The 20155-nt window shown below is 51.5% G+C and overlaps 1 protein-coding gene across 4 annotated transcripts; it reads right to left on the bottom strand.

Annotated features, from left to right (window-relative positions):
- Window positions 1-1689: 1689 nt before the first annotated feature.
- FLOT2 (flotillin 2) lies at window positions 1690-19988 on the bottom strand. Of its 4 annotated transcripts, none has more exons than XM_014876494.2 (11): window positions 19852-19988; window positions 12402-12483; window positions 10340-10430; window positions 4562-4685; window positions 4032-4150; window positions 3506-3619; window positions 3300-3419; window positions 2731-2945; window positions 2431-2614; window positions 2129-2278; window positions 1690-1950 (listed from the first exon to the last, which is right to left on the bottom strand). In XM_014876494.2, the coding sequence occupies exons 1-11, from the start codon at window positions 19898-19900 to the stop codon at window positions 1897-1899; spliced, it is 1302 nt and encodes a 433-aa protein (XP_014731980.1). In that variant the 5' UTR covers window positions 19901-19988; the 3' UTR covers window positions 1690-1896. The 4 variants fall into 4 exon arrangements, with proteins under 4 accessions (XP_014731980.1, XP_014731979.1, XP_088033222.1 ...); XM_014876493.2 differs by lacking the exon at window positions 10340-10430 and adding an exon at window positions 8547-8637 and having other exon boundaries at window positions 19852-19987; XM_088177096.1 differs by lacking the exon at window positions 10340-10430 and having other exon boundaries at window positions 19852-19909.
- Between the last annotated feature and the right edge of the window lie 167 nt (window positions 19989-20155).

The following is a 20155-nucleotide window of genomic DNA, read 5'->3' as shown; positions in this document are numbered from 1 at the left end:
TGCTGTCCCCAAGCACAGGGAAGGGCGTGTGGGGCTGGGACAGGGCTCTGATGGCAGGGCAGGGGGACCTGAGCTGCTGCCACCAGCCGGGCTGCTGTGACACACGACCTTCAGCACCTGTCAGCCCTTCTCCAGACCCCGGGGTGCCACTTTTTGGAGTGTCCCTGCAGAGGTCACCCCTTGGGCCATGCAGTGGAGTTCACCCGGTGTCTCCTGGCTCCACACTCATCCCTGTGGGAGCAGGACAAGGCTCTGTCCCCACGGAGGGCTGGGACACAGTACCCACGGGGATACGGTGACCACGGGGAAGCCACCAGCTCCCAGGAGCTTTGCAGGAGCAGCGTGAACTGGAATCTCACCTCCCCGCACCTCTTGTTCTCCCATCCCAGCAGGAACACTCCCGGGCCAGCAGCCCCCGGCCACCCCAAGCCAGGGCTGGACATGCCCGCAGGGGAGCTGGGGCGGGACAGACGGGCGCGAGGGACGAGCCAGAGCCCAGGCAGGAGGTGACAAGGGTTTATTATCTCTCAGCAGCGGGGTGGTGGCCGCAGGCACATGCAGATAGAGCCCGGCTCGGCCCGGCACGCCTGCCCGGCCAGCGCCAGATCCGCGCCCGCTGCCCACGGGCCAGGACGAGCCCGGGGCTGATAACGCGGCAGGGAGGGCACTGGGGGGGGGCCCGCAGCACCCACCACCCGCCATGGGTCACTCCTGGCAAGGGACTTTGCTGGGAGGGATCTGCACCCGCCCTATGGCACGGGGTGGGGGCACTGAGCTGTGGGTGCAGGACCCCCAAATGAGACCACTTCCAGCAGTGCCAGGCTGACTTCACACACGGGTCTGGCTGTGCCAGCCACACTGAACACGGGCATTGAGACAGGCAGGGAAAGGGCACGGGCCAATACAAGGCTCTGGTAGCACTGTGGGAGGACGGGCACACACAGGGGACAGTCTTTCACATTGTCACAAGGCAGCAAAGCCACTGGCCGTAAGAGGCAGGGAGAGGGAGGGAGGCAGGGGCAGCTGTACAGGCTGTGCTGGAGGAGCCTGTCCCCACCTCAGTGTCCTGCTGGTCCCCCACCCACCTCTGGCCATTACTCTGCTTGAGTGGTTGTGGGGTCAGGAAGTGCCACAGCACCTGGGGACAGCAGCCACAGTGGCTTCACTGCCCTCTCAGGGGATGGGTGGCTTTGGCACAGTGCTACTTTTTGGTATTCGTGGTGGTGAGATGTCACCAGGGCTGAGCTGGGCTCCCTCTGGCTCCTGGAGCTCTCCCTGCTCCAGATCCTATGAGGAAAATTCCCCAAGAGGAGCCAGCATGGGAGAGCAGTCGGTGCACTGCTAGTGCTGGATTGTCACCTTCCTGGGGGGTTGACTGCCACCCACCCAGCCTGAACAGGGCTGCTGGCACTGTGGGGGCCCGGGGGGTGAGACACAGGGAGAGCCAGCCACAGGGACAGCTGTGGGCAGAGGCAGGGCTGGGACAAGGCCCAGGAGGGTCACTGAGAGAGGGTAAGGAGCCCAGGGGAGAGGGGTCCTGGTTCTCCTCCTAAAACTCCCCATTCCAAGCCTCTGCTCCAAGTCCCAGGTGTTCACCCCAGGGCAGAGAACAGCAAGGCACTGGGACTGCAACACCAGACAAGCTGCCAGTCATAACTGGGGATGGGATTGGCCTGAGACAACACAAAGTTAATTAGAAAATAAATCCTCTCTTAGCCTTGGAATAAAAAGAGCAGCAGACAGGACATGCATCTTTCTGGCCCTACAAAATAAGGCACCAGTTACAAATGAAACTCGGATTGTCTTTGATATAAAAGGAATTCCCGTGTGTCGAAGGCAGTTGATGTCTGAGTGCACAACAGGGAGTGATCTTCACTAGCTTTGGGTTGGCCAACCTCATTCCTTGGCCTCTGGAACAGAGGCTCTGGTGGCTTTCTGGAGCAGAGGAAGCTGCAGGAGGGGAAGAGAGAAGCTGTTAGGGCTGCAGGAAGGGGAGGCAGCGTGCTGCCTGCACTCTGTGGTGGTCAGGGCTGGGAAAGGAGAAGCTCCCTGGGAGGCTGAAAGCTTCCAGGCAAGTCCTTGTGCCCCAAGAGCATCTGGCATTGCCAGCTGCCAGTGCCCAGCTCACCTTTGTGAGATCCACACCAGTGATGGCACGCACGGAGGCGGGGACCTCAGCCAGGAGACGGTTCACATCGGACATGGTGCTGCCTTTCTCTCCATTGAGAATAACGATCTCATCCACTTTGGAGAGGGGAGCAGACACTTTGGCAGCAATCTGCAGAAGCAGGGTGAGCAGAGAGTCAAGGAACTGCTCAGCAGCTCTCTGGGAAAGGTTCCTACAGGGCCTTGCTTTGCCCCCACGAGACCTAGCCCAGGCTGGCAACTCCCCGGCCCACCTGGAGCAGGGGGAAGCTGCCCCCTCCTCACCTCAGGCAGTGCATCCAGCACTAGAGCCAGCTGAGCAGCTTCTCCATACTTCTGGAGCGCTTCTGCTTTCAGCTTCAACCCCTCAGCCTCTGCCATTCCAACAGCCTCGATCACAAAAGCCTCGGCCTCTCCGATCTTGCGGATCTTTTCTGCCTCTGCCTGAGCAAGGAGGATTTGCTTCACCCTGGAAAGGGAAACGCAGCCCTGCAGCAGCCCAGATCCCTGCAGAGAGCCCAGGAGCTGGGGCTCAGGGCAGCACTGTGCTCCCACCTGCCCAACCCAGGGCAGGGGCTCACTCACTTCTCGCCCTCGGCGATCTGCTGGATGCGATAGGCCTCGGCCTCGGCCGGCTGCTTCACGGTGGCCATCAGCTCCTTCTCCATCCGGGCTACCTCCTTCTCCTCCACCTCAATCTGCTTCTTGCGCTCCACCACCTCGATTTCAATCTCCTCCTGACGGATCTTCTGCTGCTCCCGGGCGCTCTGGAGCTCGTAGGCCAGCTGGGCCTCTGCAGTCTGCACATGGGGGAGAGGAGAAGAGGGGTCTGGGCCATGAACTCCTGTATGCAGACATAAGGACCCCAAAAGCAGACATGACTCCTGCTATTGAACCTTTTCCCAGTGGTGACATCCCAATTGCTGCTCTTCTCACAGCACTTAAGCCCAATCAGTTCCATCCTTTCCTCTTTAAGTCCCACTGAATTGCTGCAAACAGGAGAGTAATCTGCTGCAAGGAGCTCACAGTGACACACAGACCTGGGTTCTCCATCTCCAACTCTCCTAACAGATGCAGGAAGAGGAAGGTGACAAGTCCCAGAGCCACCATCACCATCATAAGCCCTCCAGGGAACAGCAGTGGGATATTCTCACCTTAATGTTGACCTCCTCAGTGAAGGCAGCTTTCTGCAACTCAAAAGCCCGTTTGGAATCTGCTATTTTGGTATCTGCCATGAACTTGACATCCATCATTTCTTTCTTGCACTCTGCCTCCTACAGAGAGGGAAGAGAGCAGAGCTTCAGGGCATGCAGTTGGAGCAGAAGAGGCTCCTCCAGGGAAGCCCAGTCTCCAGACTCACCCGAATGCCAGCATCCCGCTCAGCTTCTGCCACTCCAATGTCTGCATCCCTTTGGACAGCTGCAATCTGAGTCTTCCCCAGGGAGCTCAGGTAATCCACTTTATCATAGACATCCTGGGGAGGGGAGATAAGTCATAACCACTTCAAACAAGTGACTTCATCTTGCTCCTTTTCCCATTGAAGCTCAGTGTGGTCAGGCCAGGGTCAGAACACGTCATGTCAGCTGCTCCAAACAAACAGAGAGGGCAGGAAGAAGAAGGCCATCCCGACATCTTCCCTCACTCCCAGGAGGCTGGGTTATCAGCCAGCTCTCTCCACGAGCCTGTTTACAGAGGCAGCTACCCGGGTGCTCTTGGCCCAGCTGCCTGGATACAGGACATGCTGTGGCGGCTGTCATGGAAACTCCCAGAGGGCTGGGACAGGCTGTCAGCCCGAGTCTTTCAGCTGCAGCAGGGGGTCAGGGCCAGGCTCTCTCCCGCTGCTCCTACAGCTCAGCTAGAGTGCAGAGCCCAACATCTGGGCATACCTTGATGGTGAAACTCAGGATCTCGATCCCCATGCGACCCACGTCGGGAGCTGCCACCTCCCGCACCAGCTTGGCAAACTGGTCCCTGTCCTGGTAGATCTGCTCCACTGTCAGGGTACCTGCAGAGGGGAAGAAGGTGAAGCACTTTATTTGGAACAGGTAACACACAAAAACGTGGGTTTAGGATCAGCAACATCCTTGCTGTCCCTAATCTCTTCAGGCCTGGGCACAAGGTGTAATCCTGTGCCACAGTAGTGGCAGCAACATCTCAGTCTCACAAGTGTAACCACCACCCACATGTGCTACCTGTGGGCCTTGAGGACTCAGACATCTCTCACTGCAGGCACCGAAAACTCATTTATCACAAGGCCCAGGCATGCAGAGGGAGCTGCTGGAGGGGAGATGCCACCTCTGCAGGCAGAGGAAGGTCCCCTTGTGTGGCTGCATGGTGGCAGTGATACTGCTGGGACCAGCCACTGAGAAGGGACAAAGCCACTCGAGATGCCCCCAGGGCAGGAGCCCCTCCATACCCAGGATGGAGCGCAGGTGTCCCTCCAGTGTCTGCAGGACCACGTTCTTCACATCCTGCACGTTCTTCCCCAAGAACTGCTCACAGGCCACAGCCAGGAGCTCCTTCTCGGTCATTATCTTCACCTAGAGACGGGAGACAGAACCAAAGAGACTGAAGGTGCCTGTCCAGGAGGTGCAGGCACCCAACAGCAGCAGCAGCAGAAGCAGCAGTACCACCACCAGGCTGCCAGGCCCCTGTGCTACCAATGCTCCAAGGGACCACACTGAGCTGTCACCATGCTGAGCCAGGCCACTGGACCAGCCAGAGAGCCCCTGCTCCCTGTGCTGCTGTCAAAACTCTGACACCAGCTCAGCCTGCAGGTGCTCAGCAGTGGGGATAGAGCCTGGCCCTACCAGTCCCAACTCACAGAAACCCTACAAAAACCCCTGAAATAGCAGTTCAGCCACTGCACCAACACCAGAGTCAGAAGAAAGCTGGGTATTATCATCCTTGGCCAAAACTAATTTTGTTACCTTCCTCTTCCTCCTCTTTCACTAGAATTAATTTTTCTGACCCTGAAAAGGCAGAGCATGAGAAAGAGTCTGACATGCCCAAGGAGCAGCTTGGGAACAGGGGTTCCATTCAGTGTTCCCTGGAAGGAGAGATGAGACAATAAGGCCACTGGTTTGTCCTGCCTGTAGCTGGGAGCTCCCAGACATCCTTTGCAATGACCCCAATGTGTCATGGTCAGGACTTGGCTGCTCTGCTCCAAACGGTCAGTCTGGTGACAATCCCCAGAACTGGGACACAGCCACCTCAGCAGTGTTTTCACCTCCCTTATGCCAGAGCCAGGCGTAAAAGTGCCAGGGTCTTAGGATGGTCCTGCTGGTTACAGGGCTGCTTTTTAAAGGCAAAGAGAATTACAAATCCCTGTGGTGTGTGTTAGGCAGTGGAGATCTGTGCTCTACAGTAAACACCTATCAGGAGCTGCAACCCACCAAGATGACAGCTCCTGGTGGCCCTGTCCAGTCTGAGGGCTCAGACAAAGGCTGACAGGGTACAGGGACATTCTGTGCCCGGCAGTAGCAGAGAAGGAGCAGGTCCATCGCAGACACACATTTCTGGATCCTACAGCACCCTCTCATGGACACAGCTGGGCTGGGCAGTGCCTCCTGACCCACAAGGAACTGGTGGCACCCTGAGCCCTGCCCCAAAGGCCTTGGCTGGACCTGGTTCTGAGATTTCCATATCACAGATGCAGTACAGGGGCCCTCTGAGATTCCCAGTACACACTACTGAGGGATTCGCAGCCTACGGACCTCATCCTGATACCTTCTAGCACTTTCAGCTGCTAAAGCAACACAAGTCTTTCTTGAGAGTCTTGTCTGACAGCCCTCCAAATGATCCCTCCAGATCTGAGCAGCAAGACCTGACCAAGGCACTGCCAGAGAGCAGGACAATGAGCAAGACAACTGGGACTGTCATCTTCTAAGGGGACAGGAGGTGGACCATGCTAGACAGAGTGAGCTGGCCAAAACTCATCTGCCACAACCCTGTTCCTCATAATGTGAAGAAACACCAACCCAGACTGAGCCTACTTCCTACTGCAGCTTCCCAGATTGGGTCTCCCAGTCAAAATGTCAAACAACCTCAGGCAATCCTCTTCTGCATTGTCCCCAAAGCCTCTTGGGATCCTTTTGGGGAAAATTCCACAGTGGTTCCTTGTCCCTACACCCCAGGCCAGCAGTGTGCTCTTCCCACACAAGGGGGAGTTTGGAGAGCTGCTCTGGAGCTGCACCCAGGAGCGTGAGCAGGGCACAAGGCTCCTCTCACAGCAAACAGGAGATTTTTGCAAGTATCAAAAGCAATTAGACTCAGCATTTATGCTGACATTTATGGTGAGCATCTGCCAGTAATTCCACCTCTCCAAACAATCCCCACCCTCGGGAGCTGCAGGGAGGACAGAGTACAGGGCAGGATGTTCATTAGGAGAATCCCTGTGGTACACAGGAGCAAATAATGATTCAGCCTCTGGATAAAGCCAGCCAGCCTCACTGGTGAGCCCTGGCCAGCCCATGGGGGCCTGGCTCTGCACGGAATAGAGATCCCAGCCTCCAAAGCAAAGGCTGCACAAAAGAAACCAGAGTTGAGCAATTTGTGCTCAGCGTGTTTTGCAGGGTTTCAGGCAGGGCACTGCGACACTGAAATGTCATTCCCACCAGAGGGAGAGCCCTCGGCTGGCAGGGAATCACAGAGCCTCCATCCAGCAATTCCGTGTGCGGGATCGATGCTGCCACACCCTGCTCCAGCCAGCTGCACTCACAGTGAGGGGTGAGCGCAGAGAATCCAATTAGCTGGAGGCTCAGGAAAATGCTACAGAAGGATACAGAGCCCAGCGTGGTCTAAGGCAGCAGCTCCTAGCACATCCCAGCACCCAGCCAACATGGGAAGGAGGCTACTAGTGAGCAGTCATTACATCCCTCTTCAAGAAAAGAACAGCATCCTTATGCACATTAAGCACTTCCATCATTGCAGCAAACACTTTTAAAGCTGTTTCTCTAGGAAATTTGTTGGGTTTTTTTTTCTCAAGTCCTTAACAGAAAAATGTTTGCCTCAAAAAGTACTTCTGCAGAATTAAGGTAACCTCTGCCATGCACATCCCCAACAGCCTCGAGGCTGCTTACTGCGTGGCAATTCCTTGGATGCCAGCTTTAAAATTAACTGTCAGTGGAAAAAAATGAACAGTGAGAAGAAACAATAACATGAGTGAGATGAACTGGGGTCTGCATTTTTAAATCAAGGCACCTGGTGATCCAGCCCTCTGCTACCACACCATGTTGCAGGAAGGATTTCTCAAAACTAAGACAAAAGGGAATTCTGGGTTCAGAGAAACAACACATACAGAGGGAAAACCCTACAGATTTAGGAAAAGAGTGTGAAGGGAGACATGGGTGCACACATTTTTGCCAACTGTGCAAAGACCACTGGGGTTATGTGACACCTTAGCAGCTAAATGGATAAAAATTACTGGAGACAAGTGAAAGATGGATATAAAGTACTGAAAAATAGACACTAAGGATGCTGGGCCCATGAGGGATTTTGGTCACATCACTGCATCACTCAGCAGCTTCCCTTGGCTCCAGAGCTCCCCACAGGGAATGTGCAGCCACTTGTCCTCTGACAACACACCTGGACATACCTTGGGCACACAGTGACCACAGCCCTGTGTGCACTGAGAGCCACTCTAGGTTTGTACACCCAATTTCAGAATGAGCTGACAAGAACAATTTTCAATCACAGCATCCAGCTGCCTATCTGAGGAGCCAAATTCCCTCAAAAACTAACATTTCCCTCCCAGCATCCTCCCCCAGGACAGGATCTGGCCCCAAGGACAGACTGTACCAGGACAGCAGTCCTCAGACTCCAAGAAGTGCAGGGTTTTGGTGTGCTGCCACACGCAGCAAAAGCAGGTTCTTACATTTGAAGAAAGCTGTAGAGAATCAAAATTCAATTCCAGCCAAAAATTTTACACGCCAGTTTTAGTGCCTGGAGGGACTAAGTTCTTTTTTTTTAAGCTTTAACTCACCATGAAGAATTACAAGGCCCACATGCTAACAGCAACAATCCAAAGGAATATAATGCTCAATACCATCTCAGGAGGTTATGGGTCAGTCCTGTGGGGTCACACACAGCTCCAAGGGCACCACAGCACATCAGCATTCCACAAACACATCAAGTCACCCCCAGACACTTCATTTGCCACGTGGACAAATGAAACACCAGAAAAAAATGATTTTGGGGAAAGAAGGAGAAGTCACAACCCCTTTCACCACATGGAACATGCTGGAGCGTGTTGGTACCAACAAGGACAATGTGGTTTGGCACAAAGATTTATTCCAGAGCAGCTGCCTTCTCTCCCTGGACAACAGCAACCTCTTAAGAGGGAAAACCAGATGGAAGTTAGAGACATGCATTCCTGAAATGATGTTTTGGAGTTACTGTACCTGTGCCACACCTGTGACAGTTATAGCTACCCCCTCCGCCGTCTCTACGTCCTCACACCTGGGCTGTAACGTCATTATCTCTAGGGAAATCCTGCCAAAAAACGTAAAATATTTGCACGTTTCCAGGTTACACACACTCAGCTCTTCCCTTTGCATCTCCTGCCCCGGGCAACCTGCTGCACTCATCACAGGTAATGCAAGGCAGGCACAGAATGCAGCCAAGGGACCACATCTGTGACTGGAGACAGACAAGGCATTGTGGCCAAGAAATAGATTTTCAGATAATGCTTAAAGGTAATTTATCAGCAAAGGCTGGAATCCAGACTGGAAATTAACCTGTGGTCCTTTCCTTCCTGCTGAGTTAGTGAGGAGCCAGAAGCTGCAGCATTGGGACCCCAAAGGGCCCTCTGTCAGAGGCTCATTGTGCCATGCTACCCAAAGCCATGGCAGCACGGGGTGGTGTCACTGGTTTAAAAGCACAGCACAGAACTGGGATGCTCCCACTCACCTCACACGAGCTTAGCAGAACCTGACACTGATGCTGAAGAAGCCCTGGGTTAGCCCTACCACAGACCTACCCCCTGATCTGGTTCACCTCCCCCTCTATTCTTCCAATGTCCTGTCACCTAAAGATGGAAATTAGTCTCCAGCTCTTTATGGCTACACCTGTAGAGCATCAGGCACTCAGGAACAGATCCTGCAGCTCCAGAACTTTCTCAGTCACCCCAGATGGGCTTGAGGTACTTTGGTCAGTCCCAGCAATCTGCAGGTCACAATTTGGTAAAACAAGGGACATCTTTGGCTGTGGCAGGTTCTGTTCCAGGAAGCCAAGCCTGGCTCCCATGTCAGCCATAACGAGGTGGAAAGACGTTGGGAGACAGGACAGGGAGCCACAGGGCAGGGCGTTTGTGTCAGTGAACATCAGGTCAAACATCTGAACCATGAAGGGGCTGCCCTGGGCTGCTGCATGCATGCTGAGTTGCTCCAGGATTGGCTGCAAGTGTTGAAACCTATCCCTGCAAGTTCGTGCCTGCCTTGGCCACTGTCCTAATTAAACTGGCACACAGACTGGGAGCTGATAAAACACATCCCACTGCCCAGGACATGCACAGGCATTTTTTGTTATGTGTTCACAGCTTTAATCAGATAGTGCAGGATTTCAGCCTTCTGAAGGCTAATCTAGATTTGGAATTTAATTTCCAAACTGTGCTGCTTCTCAGTTCTGTTCACAGGGATATTTAGTCATTACTGGTTCATAATTCCAGTTCTGCATGCTGCAACTCATCTGAGGTCTCTGTGCTGTATTTTCAAAGGTGACAACATCCAAAATGGGTAATGTCTCCATGTGGAGGAAGAAGGGCTGAGTGGGAATCCACAGCCAACACTGCAGAGCCAGGCACACTTGCAATTTTGAAATGGCACAAAACCTGCCTTCTCACCTGTCCCAAATCCTGTACAGAATCCAGCCTGGCCCAAACAAAAGCAGATGCCCTTCTGCTCTTCCCCAAGCCCACAGTGGAGACAGCGCTGGCAAGGAAAGGGTTACAGCAGGAGCAAATGTTAGGTACAGCAATGCTGAATTTGGAATTTGCCAGGAATGTACCTGTCTGCATTACCTATTAACTGTGGAGTGCCACAGGGCAAGTGCTGGAGAAGGGGAAGGAGAGGAGAGTATGGAGATTTCAGCTGTCCTGTTAGAAAACCATTAATTTTTGTTATCCTGCTGCTGCTGCTGCTGCTCAAAACAGAAGGATAAACAGTTAGACAGTGTTAGGAAGCTGGAGGATTATTACCTGTGCAACCCCTGTTACGTACAGTGGGACCCCCTCCGACGTCTCAACATTCTCGCAGCGACAGAGGATGGTCAAAACCTCCAAAGACACTCTGAGCAGGGAGGAGTAAGGGTAGGACAGCAAATACACAGAGCAGTTACCAGAGAGTAAGACACTCCTTGTAAAGGACAGACGAGACTTTCAGGTTTCAGCTTTTCCCTGTTCAGTTTGCCTTTCTCTCACTGCCTGCTCCCAGGGCTCCATAATCAGCTTCCAGGGTCACGGGAGGGAGTTTACAGCACCCAGCAGTTTCTTTTAATGAGGATAAAACAGGCTGGGGGCTCGTCCCCACCCTGCACATGAAACTGTGCCATCCTGGTGTCAGCTGGAGTTCTCTGCTGAAGTAATCTTTGCACAGAGAAAAACTCCTTTTGGTAATAATTTAGATGCTTCTATGTCAGTATTTAAGAGAGGACAGATAAATGAAAACACCAGGGACGTGGCTACCCACCCCTGGCTAAGGCATTGAGGAGAGAAGCCACTTCCAAGTGCTGTCCTGGGAAGCTGAATTAACACTATTTGGCTTCCCCAGAGGCATATTAGACCACACTGTCTCTCTCACTGCTTTTATTTCTGACCCTTAAACAGGGACAGCGTTTTTTTCCCCTTGCTTTTCCCCAGTGCTCAAGGTTGCAGCAGGATAAGTGCCCAGCACCCTGCCAGTTCTAACTGTTCCTTTTGTTCCCAGGTTAATGCTACCTGGCGGGATGCCGCTGACAGCAACACAATTGCTCCTGTCTCTCTTGCTCACAGCACTGGCAGTTCCAGAAAAAACGTCCTAATTTCAGAGAAGGAAATCTGTCTCACTCTTCATGTTAATGCAGTGGGCTCCATCTGGGGCACAGCTTATGGCATTTGAGATAGGAGAATTAAGCCCCACATCCCACGGTATGGATTTTAAACTAGATTTGTTTGGATGCTGGAATTCCTGTCAAGAGCCCCATTTGCTAAATAATGCCCAGACCTCTATCATATAACAGCTCATTCCCGGCAATCCAGTTCTTGGCCCTGGATTCAGCCTATCCTTAACTTAATAAATCAGGCTCCCAAATGTATCTGATATTCTGCACTGGACAGGTCAAGGTCCTCCACTGTTCTTTGTGCTTCTCACAGAAGATGAGGAGAAGCAAGAACCATTTGTTCAATTAACAGTTCTCCCAACAAGATGTCTCACAAAAATTTGGGAACGAAGTTCGTCTGGATCAAACACTGAGCCCGCAAGCTGGGCTTTTCCTTCCTCTCCCACCTCCCATCATGTGCAGAGTGAGGGCAGCCACATGCTCACTTTGCTGGTGGCAACACAGGTACAGGGAAAAAAAGTTGGAAAAGGCTGTAAGGGTTAACTACAACCTCTGGCCATCATTCCGTGTAAAACTCAAAAGTCACGTCTTTATCCTTTTCCCTGTTATTTTTTTACACAGATGGAGGAAACCTGTATCAGTGACCATGAGGAATGTGTTGGGAGGGAGCATTCCTACAGATCCTAGAGACAAAGAGCTGTACTAGCAGGACAGCAGCACTACCACAGCATGTCAGCTCAGAGACCAGACTGTAAGCAGCAGCAAGCAAAATCTATGACTGAGGAAAGGCAGAGAAAGAAAATCCCATGGTTTTAAATCAGAACAGTGTGCTCCCAAGGCAACAACAGTCAGCAGATCTTTACAAAGACAGACTTGAGGAGCAGAGGGGGGCACTGGTGCACTGCAGGCCACGAACTGGTTTGTTACTGGGTGAGGGGTTGGGCCATACTGGGCAGAGCTTGGCTCCTCTTGTGGACATAGAGGCTGTTTGAAAAGCACTCCAGCTGAAAGCATGTGATTTCTTTTTTTGTGTGTGTCTTTTGCACTGTGGCACCCAGCTGTCCCTATGCCAACAGCCAGCAAAGAGCTCCTGATGCTCATCCCTGGTTTCATACACAGTGCCTGCTGATCCAGTGTGCCTAAAGATACAGCTGACAGCCCCACTGGGATGATTTTGCCAAATTCCTACTCCAAAAGCCCACAAATAACCGGGGTCTCCTTACCTTTGGGTGTCAGTAATGCACCACCAAGCCCAGGCCCAGCCTCCATACACATATTGCTTCTCATCAGAGCCACAGCAGCCACCTGCAGCACAGCAGAGAGCACAGAGACATCAGTATTACACACATGCACGTGCTCTTGGACAGGGAATAACTTACAAGCAGAGTTCATACTCTTCTTCTTCATGGCCTTCACATGGCAGTTTTCCCAAGGCAACCTTTTTTGGAATTGTCTTATAAAGTTGGAAAATAGTATTTGTACAATTCACTATGATCAACAGTAACACACAGAAAGGGACTGTATCTCAAACCAGAGCTTTATTTCAGTTTTGTTAAGCCCTTTTAGCAACATGAATCAATATAAATATCTTCAACTGTAATGTTAACTGTTAGGGAAAGCTATGTAAGAAATCCACCTCCTTTCCCTTACACCACCCTTAAATTCCCACAGAAGCTCTCAAGTCAGCATTGGAAGAAGGAAGAACCCTTGAGCTCCCAAAAAATACCTCCTAGTTCTGGCTTGTACAAGTAGCACAGTGTCTGATGCTTTGATGGTCCATCTCAGAGTTGGATGTGCCCAAGGTTCAGGCAGCCTCCAGAAATCTTTTGACACATTTAAGATTTGATCCCAGTGAAGCTGGAAGATGCTGTCTGGATTTTCATATCTCTGATTTAAGGAACAAGACACCTGCTGCCTTTCAAGAGAGCCCCAGGATTCATGGCTGGCAAGGGAGGAACTCTGCAGCTCCCCAGCTCAGACCAGAATTCCCTCTCCCAGCTGCTTTCCATAATCACTCCAGCAATGCCCGAGGGCCTCAGCAAGGCGAGTGCTGTATAAACAGAGCCACAGACAGTTCCAGCTCTGGGAATAGATCTATGCAGGCAAGACAGCCAGCGCAGAGGAAGAGCAGGAACGCAGAAAACTGAGTGGCTCTGGGAGCTTTGGGCTGCGGGAGGAAAAAGGGAAGAAGGATGAAGCCAGCAGCCCATTCAAGAGAAATGACCAGTATAGCTTGCTACACTACAGGTCAAATGAAGAAGCAGAAGCAGCACACATCCAGGCCAGTGTGCCTGCAGGGCCCTCCGACTGCAGGAGGGGACTCTGTCCTCCTTGTTCTCCTCCTCCTCTTCTTGCTCCTCCTCTTCCTCCAATCCCCCAGCATTTAGCCATCTTCTGCCTACTTCCAAACACTGTCTGCTTCCAGACACTGGCCACACACTGCCTGCTTTGCTGCCTTCCATGCAGTGGTTGACAAACCAGCAGATCCGCCCTATCTTCAATTCTTCACCCTTGCATTTCAGTAAGAATTAAACACAAACAGGAAAAGGCTTTACTTTTTCAGATCTCTTGTGCTGCACACCCCAGAGGAGTATTCTCCTGTCACCTCTGAGCCAGCCTTTGGATAGCTTTTCCAGTGGCTGGAAGGCTGCTTCAGCCAGGCAAGTGTTACAGAAGCTGATGATACAACATCCTGCAGTAACCACAATGCCTTTAACATTTCTTGGAGGGCGTCAGCCCAGTTAGCTCAGCCTTTCAGCCAGGCCCTTGTTTTCCAAGAACAGGAAGGGAGGTGTTCCTGGCACTCAGGAAAAGCAGCACCACATGGAAAGGTATTTTATTTCCCAGGGTCTTTACCAAACCTCTGTTAATTTTTTCTTAGTAATATCCTGAGAAAGCTCTGCACCCTAAACCCACCATTGTTACAGGAAAGTGCCTCTCCACACAGATGTTCCTCTTCTTCTGTAGGAAATGCAAGGAAATACTTTATTTAGTATCACACACAAAACGAGCTCCACATTTGCTTCCTGGTGCTACACAACACAGCTGCAGAGCATGGTCTACTGAGCTAGATTATATGTCAAAAACTGTTCAAAGCCTAAAAAAACAGGGAAAACTAACACATTAAGGAGGAGTGGGATGCCAGCCAGTTGCTTTCACACATGCTGGACGTCTGAGCGCAGCAGAGCTCCGTCCTGCTAAGGCTGAGGAGCTGAGGGCTCATTTTCCATGGCAGTCCTGCCGCCTCTTTCTCAATTCTCAGGCAGCAAGTGAAAAAGGAACCAACAAAGCAAAATCTTTGCCAGGCTAAAGAATAAACCCTCTTGCACAATGAGATTTGGCAGAGAAATTGCCTTTTCCAGCTATAATACGCCCACTGTTCCAGCAGACTGGGTCTCACAGTCGCTTCCACAAACATCCACCGTGCCTCTTCCGGGGCAGTGTAAGGGCCACAAATGGAGGATTCATAGCCAGGGAGCTGCCAGCCAGCTTGGCCTCTTCCCAATGAAGGGGTCCCATGTTCAAGCAAGAATTCCCAGAGCCAGGAGAAAGTACGTTGTCTGTTTGTTTGGGGTTTTTTTATTATGAAATAAGATTAATCGCTTGAGAGTTGGTAGATAAAAGGAGCTCTCAGCAGATGCAGGAAGTGAGCAAGGAAGAACGTGAGCCTCAATAGTTTTGGGGACACAGAGCTCAAAACATCAAAGCTGGGATGGTCTGAACAAGCTCTGTGTTGTTTGCTCTCCCAGGTAACTTGGGCACTGAGTTACCTCTCTAGCAGGAAGTGGTGAGCATTCCAAAATCAGGTCATGGTAAACAAGCTGCTGAGTGCAGGCAGATCAAGAAAAAGTTCGCAATTGAAAACAGTTACAGACAAAAGATAATGCAGAGATAGAGGAAGGCAAAAGTATACATAAAGAAAATCACATGCTAAAGCAGGGCCCAGACTGAAGTTAGTGTCTGGTTCTTAGGCCTCACTGTGCATATAAATTAGGCTTTGTTCATATGCAGAAATAGTACAAGGTTTACAAAAATTAATTTTAAAAGATGCAAGGTTCTGAGTTGAATCCATAAAAGCCTCTGATGGTCACTGCAGCAGATGAAAGCAGATTACAGTGGCTATCTTTTTCTGGATGAAATCTATATGAAAATGACTTAATGAGTAACAATGCTATAGAATGAGTTTAAAAACACATTTAATAACTTATAAACAGCAACTCAGAGAAGATAAACAACAATGAAGCTACATAACTGAATCACTGAGATACTACCCCAAAATTCCTTTTGGAAACCAAAAGGAAAGGTCTGAGGCTATTGTCCACCTCCTTCTAACAGGCTTTCCAATGAATAGTTTGCAAGTCCTGGAGATTTAACAAGCACATGGCAATGGAAACCTTGAGCCCCACCACATTGAAAAAGGTGAAGAAGCACCTCCTGAGAAGGAAAAATCTCAGATGAGCTGTGTAAGGGCCCTTCTGAGCACTCATGACTTGAGACCAGCTGCAATGCTGCACTCTCAGCAACCCCTGAGCATCACAAGCAGTAGGAAACCAGCCGTGGGGAAAGAGTTTTGGCTTGCCAAAATGACAAACCTAAATCTGCAGGAGCACACAGTTAAACCTGGCACATGACCATGAGCGCCACTGCAAGTTTCCTGCACAACCACAACCCTGGAAAACAGTTTGAACTGAATGAGCTGCATGGACGCAGGGCAAAACCTCAGGACACCCAGCTGAAGCTGCCTGCTCCTTCTCACAAACTCCTCTTTCTTTTGAGGCTGAAGAACTGGAATTACACCATCAGTGTGAGGGTTCAGGTGGCTCTTGCTGCCCACCAAGTCTTTCCACAGGACATGGCCTGGACCTTCTCGTTTCATTTTCAGGCAATACACTCTTCTCACCTAAATGGAACTTCTACATTTCTCCTTCCTGAACTGCACTGGATTTTGTTCAGCCCATTGGGTCAGTCTCCAGAGTTTGTTTTGATCCTGATCCAGCTCTTCAAAGCTCTCAAACCCATTCCCAGCTCAGTCTGCAAATTCAATAAGCACATTCTCGATTCCATTATCCAAGCCAAAACTAGGAACTTACTTGATAAATTCTTTCAGCTGAACAGTGAGTTACTGTCAAGTTCCCTGGCAATGGTCTTCCAGGCAGTTTCATATACATTTCATAATACCTGAGAAACCACTTCCTTCTTGCACTGTGGGCTGTAGGTCTTTTGCAGGAAGGGCTTCAAGAGCCTCAAGAAATCCTTATTTCAGGCTTTCAACTTAGAAAAGTAACATGAAAATAGCACATGAGCAGTTCTTGAAGGGGTAAGAGGGCTGCAGTAACAGGATGGAAGAGCTTAGAGCAGCCCTGGAAGGATTACATGCCTCTGACTGCTGGCATGCAGCAGCAAATTCCTACACAAAACTAGAATTAACTGCTAGCTCTTCTTTTACTTTGACAGACATCAAGGAGCCCCAAAGGGTGTTGCACCAAAGTAAAATTTGAGAAACTGGGCTGGAGCGTATTTCTCAAGCTGATTTCTGCTCACCTTAGGAGGAATAAGATCAGCTGAACATGGTACATACCTCTACTTGTCTTTTTCTAGGTGTTACAAGCAACATACTTATTTCAGTACTCTCCTAGGAAATAAAGTTGGGTTGGCTGGGTTGCACTCCCCTGACTTTTTCCCTCCTCTCACTTTTGCTGAAGCAGGAGTTTGTTCTGACACAGTAACAGGGAGGGCTGTGCTCACTTCCCCTGTCATGCACGTCCAGGTATTCCCCTCAGAGCTCCTCTCATGCAACCCTTGCCAGCCAGAAGGAAAATGCTTCAACTGCAGAGATTTAGGCAACAGTTTGGTAACTGTTAGATGAACATGGCCACTATAAATACACATTTCCTTACTGTGACACTGCAGAAATATTATTTCAAATGAGCAAACTGATCCTTAGCCAGAAATGCTGCATTTAACCAGACTGTAACCCAAACTCAGCCTTTCACAGCCGATTTGGCTGGTGGGAACATTCAGATACCAGGATGAACAGGTACTTTGTGTACCTCCCTGAAAACTCAACCAGCTCCAGTTGTGCTCAGTGCCAGGCTCCTGCCAAAGCCTCCTCAGACCTTGTACTATGGGAGTCTCCCAGAAAAGTCAGACCCACAATTTGGGGAGACTCAAGGCTCCGTGGGGCATCCTTACAAATCCTGGGCTCCACAATTCACTGATGGATGGATCAGCAATGCAGTTTCTTAGAAGGAGGTCGATGTTGCTCAGCAGGGGAAGGACAGCAGTGCCAGCTGAGTGCAGAGCCATGCCTGGGAAGCAGCTTCCCAAATAAGGCTACAAAGCTCCACGTTCCCAAGGCACAGCTGGCTGTTCCTTGAGCACTGGAGGAACTCGAGTGTCTCACAAGAAAGTGAAAAGAAAGAACAACCCTCCTCAGGAACACCCACATGCCAGGGGAGGCCCAGGACTAAAGGCCAAGGGGCACAGGCTGAGTAAAGAAAATAAAGAAAACCCTCCCACAAAGGGAAGTCTTTCAAATAACTACCACGTGACAATTAAAGACTGCAAGCCAAAAGCCTGCCTCTAATAATATTTGGTTTATTTAAATTAATTTAACTAAAATTTATTTAATATTATTTTGGCTTATTGGTATGTATTATTAGTTTCTCTTTCCCTTCCCCTCTCTCCCTAAATTCAACTTAGTATCACACAAATTAATGCTGGATCACAACGTCCTCCCTGCTTTTCCCCGGAGGGACATGGCTCAACTTCCTGGAATTTCAACGGCTTGTAGCTACACCCTCTCACTAATGCCGGGCAGTCCCTCTGCACACGGGCACAGAGGAGCTGCAGGGCCCTGCAGAGCTCCCAGTTAGTGCCCTCAGGATTCAGCAAGAACCTGCAGACTACACTGGGCAGCAGCTGAGGAAAACCAGTCTGCTGGCAGCTCCAAAGCCCATCCCAACTGGCAGAATCCAGGGTGATCTCTGCTCCCTTCCCAAAACGCAGCTGCACTTCGAGGAGTGTCCTGGGCTCGCCGCTCCTGGCTGTGGAAAAGCACTACGCCTGGAACTGCAAGCAGATGCCACAAATTCCTGCTGGCTCATCCTGAAAGCTGTGTTTTGTAAACTCCAGACCTGAACAGAAGCAAACCCAAGCTTTGAGACTCCACCACACCGGGAACACAGCTTCCTAGTCTTCCCATGAATGTGGCATTTCACCAAGCAGTGCCAGTTTTGACAGGGGTCCCTTTGCAGGGAAGCACAGCATCAGCTCTGGATCCCACTGGGAACTGCAGACCAGGAAAACTACAAGGAATACTGCTGCTCTGAGCAGCTGCTGGGTGGGGTTTGTAACTCCTTAGAAGCCACCACCAGAATGGGCATATTTGTTTCCAGAACTGCAGCCTGCTCCTGGCATCTCCTCAGGAATTCCCGTAACAGGTGTGTCATCCAAGAAAGATGAACTGATAACAGACCAGCCACAGCCCGCTGGAGGCTTTGGCTCCAAAACCACAATAACATCGTTGCAAGCGTAGCAGAGCTGTGACTTGAGGCACATCCTTGATGTTCACATGCATTTTCTACCGGTGCTCATTACCTTGCAGCTGACCTCAGTCTGTCACAGAGTGAAGCTCCCGGCCCTCGCATCACCTAACAATAATTAATTCACCTAACAATAACGAATTAATAACAATCCTGTCTGCACAAAGCCAAAGTGCAGCCTGGAGCTTCAGCAGCATTGAAGCAGCTACAGATTGAATCAGACATGTCGGATTCCACTGCTGGTTTGTTTAACCCCAACTTCAGTCAGCTGCTGGTGATATTCCACATGTCCAGTGGGCACCACCTGCATCCAGTGCCAGCACCACTGAGAGTCCAAGGGATGTGAGGGTGAGGAAGCTGCAGCAGGATGTGATGGATGAAGATGGGCACTGCAGGGACAAGCCTGCAGCGCTCTGGCCCAGGGGGATGCTCACACCCAGCTTCCCTTCCCTGGCAAATCCAACCTGTGGCCGGGAACAGGACGGCTTCCTGGCAATCTCAGCCAAAGCCTGTTGGCGGGGGCACAGAGTTTTGCTGGTGCCACTGCCTGACATCACCTGAAATCAGCAGTATCGGAGGTGCTGCTGCTGTCGCCGGACCTCGCCCACCGCTCTGCGCTGCTGGGACCCCACCCCGGAACCTCAATTCCATTACAGCATCTCCCATCTCCCTGTCTATTCCCAAATCACTCAGGGCCCTCCTATAACAGGAATCCCTCCTACAATCCCTCGGAGTGCCCTCACAGCCAGGACCCCTCCTTGCACACATCACAGAGATCCCCCCAATTCCCACAGGTTGTCTCCTTGACAGTGTCTCCCTTGATAGGGACTCCTCAAGCCCCAGAGAGTTCCCTTACAGCCAGAACCCTCCGACTTCCCTCTCCCATCGGGCTCCATCACTGACACCCCCGCCAGCGCCCTCAGGGCCCCCTCAAATTGCTGAGCACACCCTCTCAGCCAGGACCCCCAAAGCCCCCTCCTAGCACACCGCATTAGAGACCCCTCTCCAATCCCTCAGGGTCCTCCCCTGACAGGAACACTCAAACCCCTGACAGCCCCCTCACAGCCAGGACCCCCAGCTGGGAGAGTGCCCTCCATGTCACCCCACAGCCCCTCCATCCCGACCGTACCTGACACCACCAGCGCCTCGTTGGGCCCCACCGTGTGGCAGTTCCCCATGACGGCCCTGCCGCCGATTGCCCCCACAACCCCCCGCGCCTCGCACGACGGGGGCGCGGCCCGCGGGCGCCGCCATCTTGGGGAGGTCGGTGCCACACCCCGGGGGCGGGGCCGGCCTGCGGGTGCCGCCATGTTGGGAGCCGCGTGCGCGGGGAACATGGGCGGCCTGCGCATGCGCGGTGTGCGCAGGAGTGCAAGGGAGGGACACGAGTGTGCAAGGGACATGTGTGACACTGATGGGTGTGTGTGATACTG

This window comes from Sturnus vulgaris, chromosome 21 (assembly GCF_052056855.1).
Source record: "Sturnus vulgaris isolate bStuVul1 chromosome 21, bStuVul1.hap1, whole genome shotgun sequence".
NCBI lineage: Eukaryota > Metazoa > Chordata > Aves > Passeriformes > Sturnidae > Sturnus > Sturnus vulgaris.
The sequence above is the reverse complement of the archived record's forward strand: the minus strand, read 5'-3'. Positions and strand labels throughout refer to the sequence as shown.

Bases quoted from the DNA above. Each gene is read 5' to 3' on its own strand.
- FLOT2 (XM_014876494.2), bottom strand. From the start codon at position 19,900: ATGGGGAACTGCCACACGGTGGGGCCCAACGAGGCGCTGGTGGTGTCA. The intron at 12,484-19,851 runs GTACGGTCGGGA...GCTGTGCTGCAG, and splicing joins CGAGGCGCTGGTGGTGTCAG to GTGGCTGCTGTGGCTCTGAT. The intron at 4,151-4,561 runs GTATGGAGGGGC...TCCCCTCTGCAG, and splicing joins ACACCTGCGCTCCATCCTGG to GTACCCTGACAGTGGAGCAG.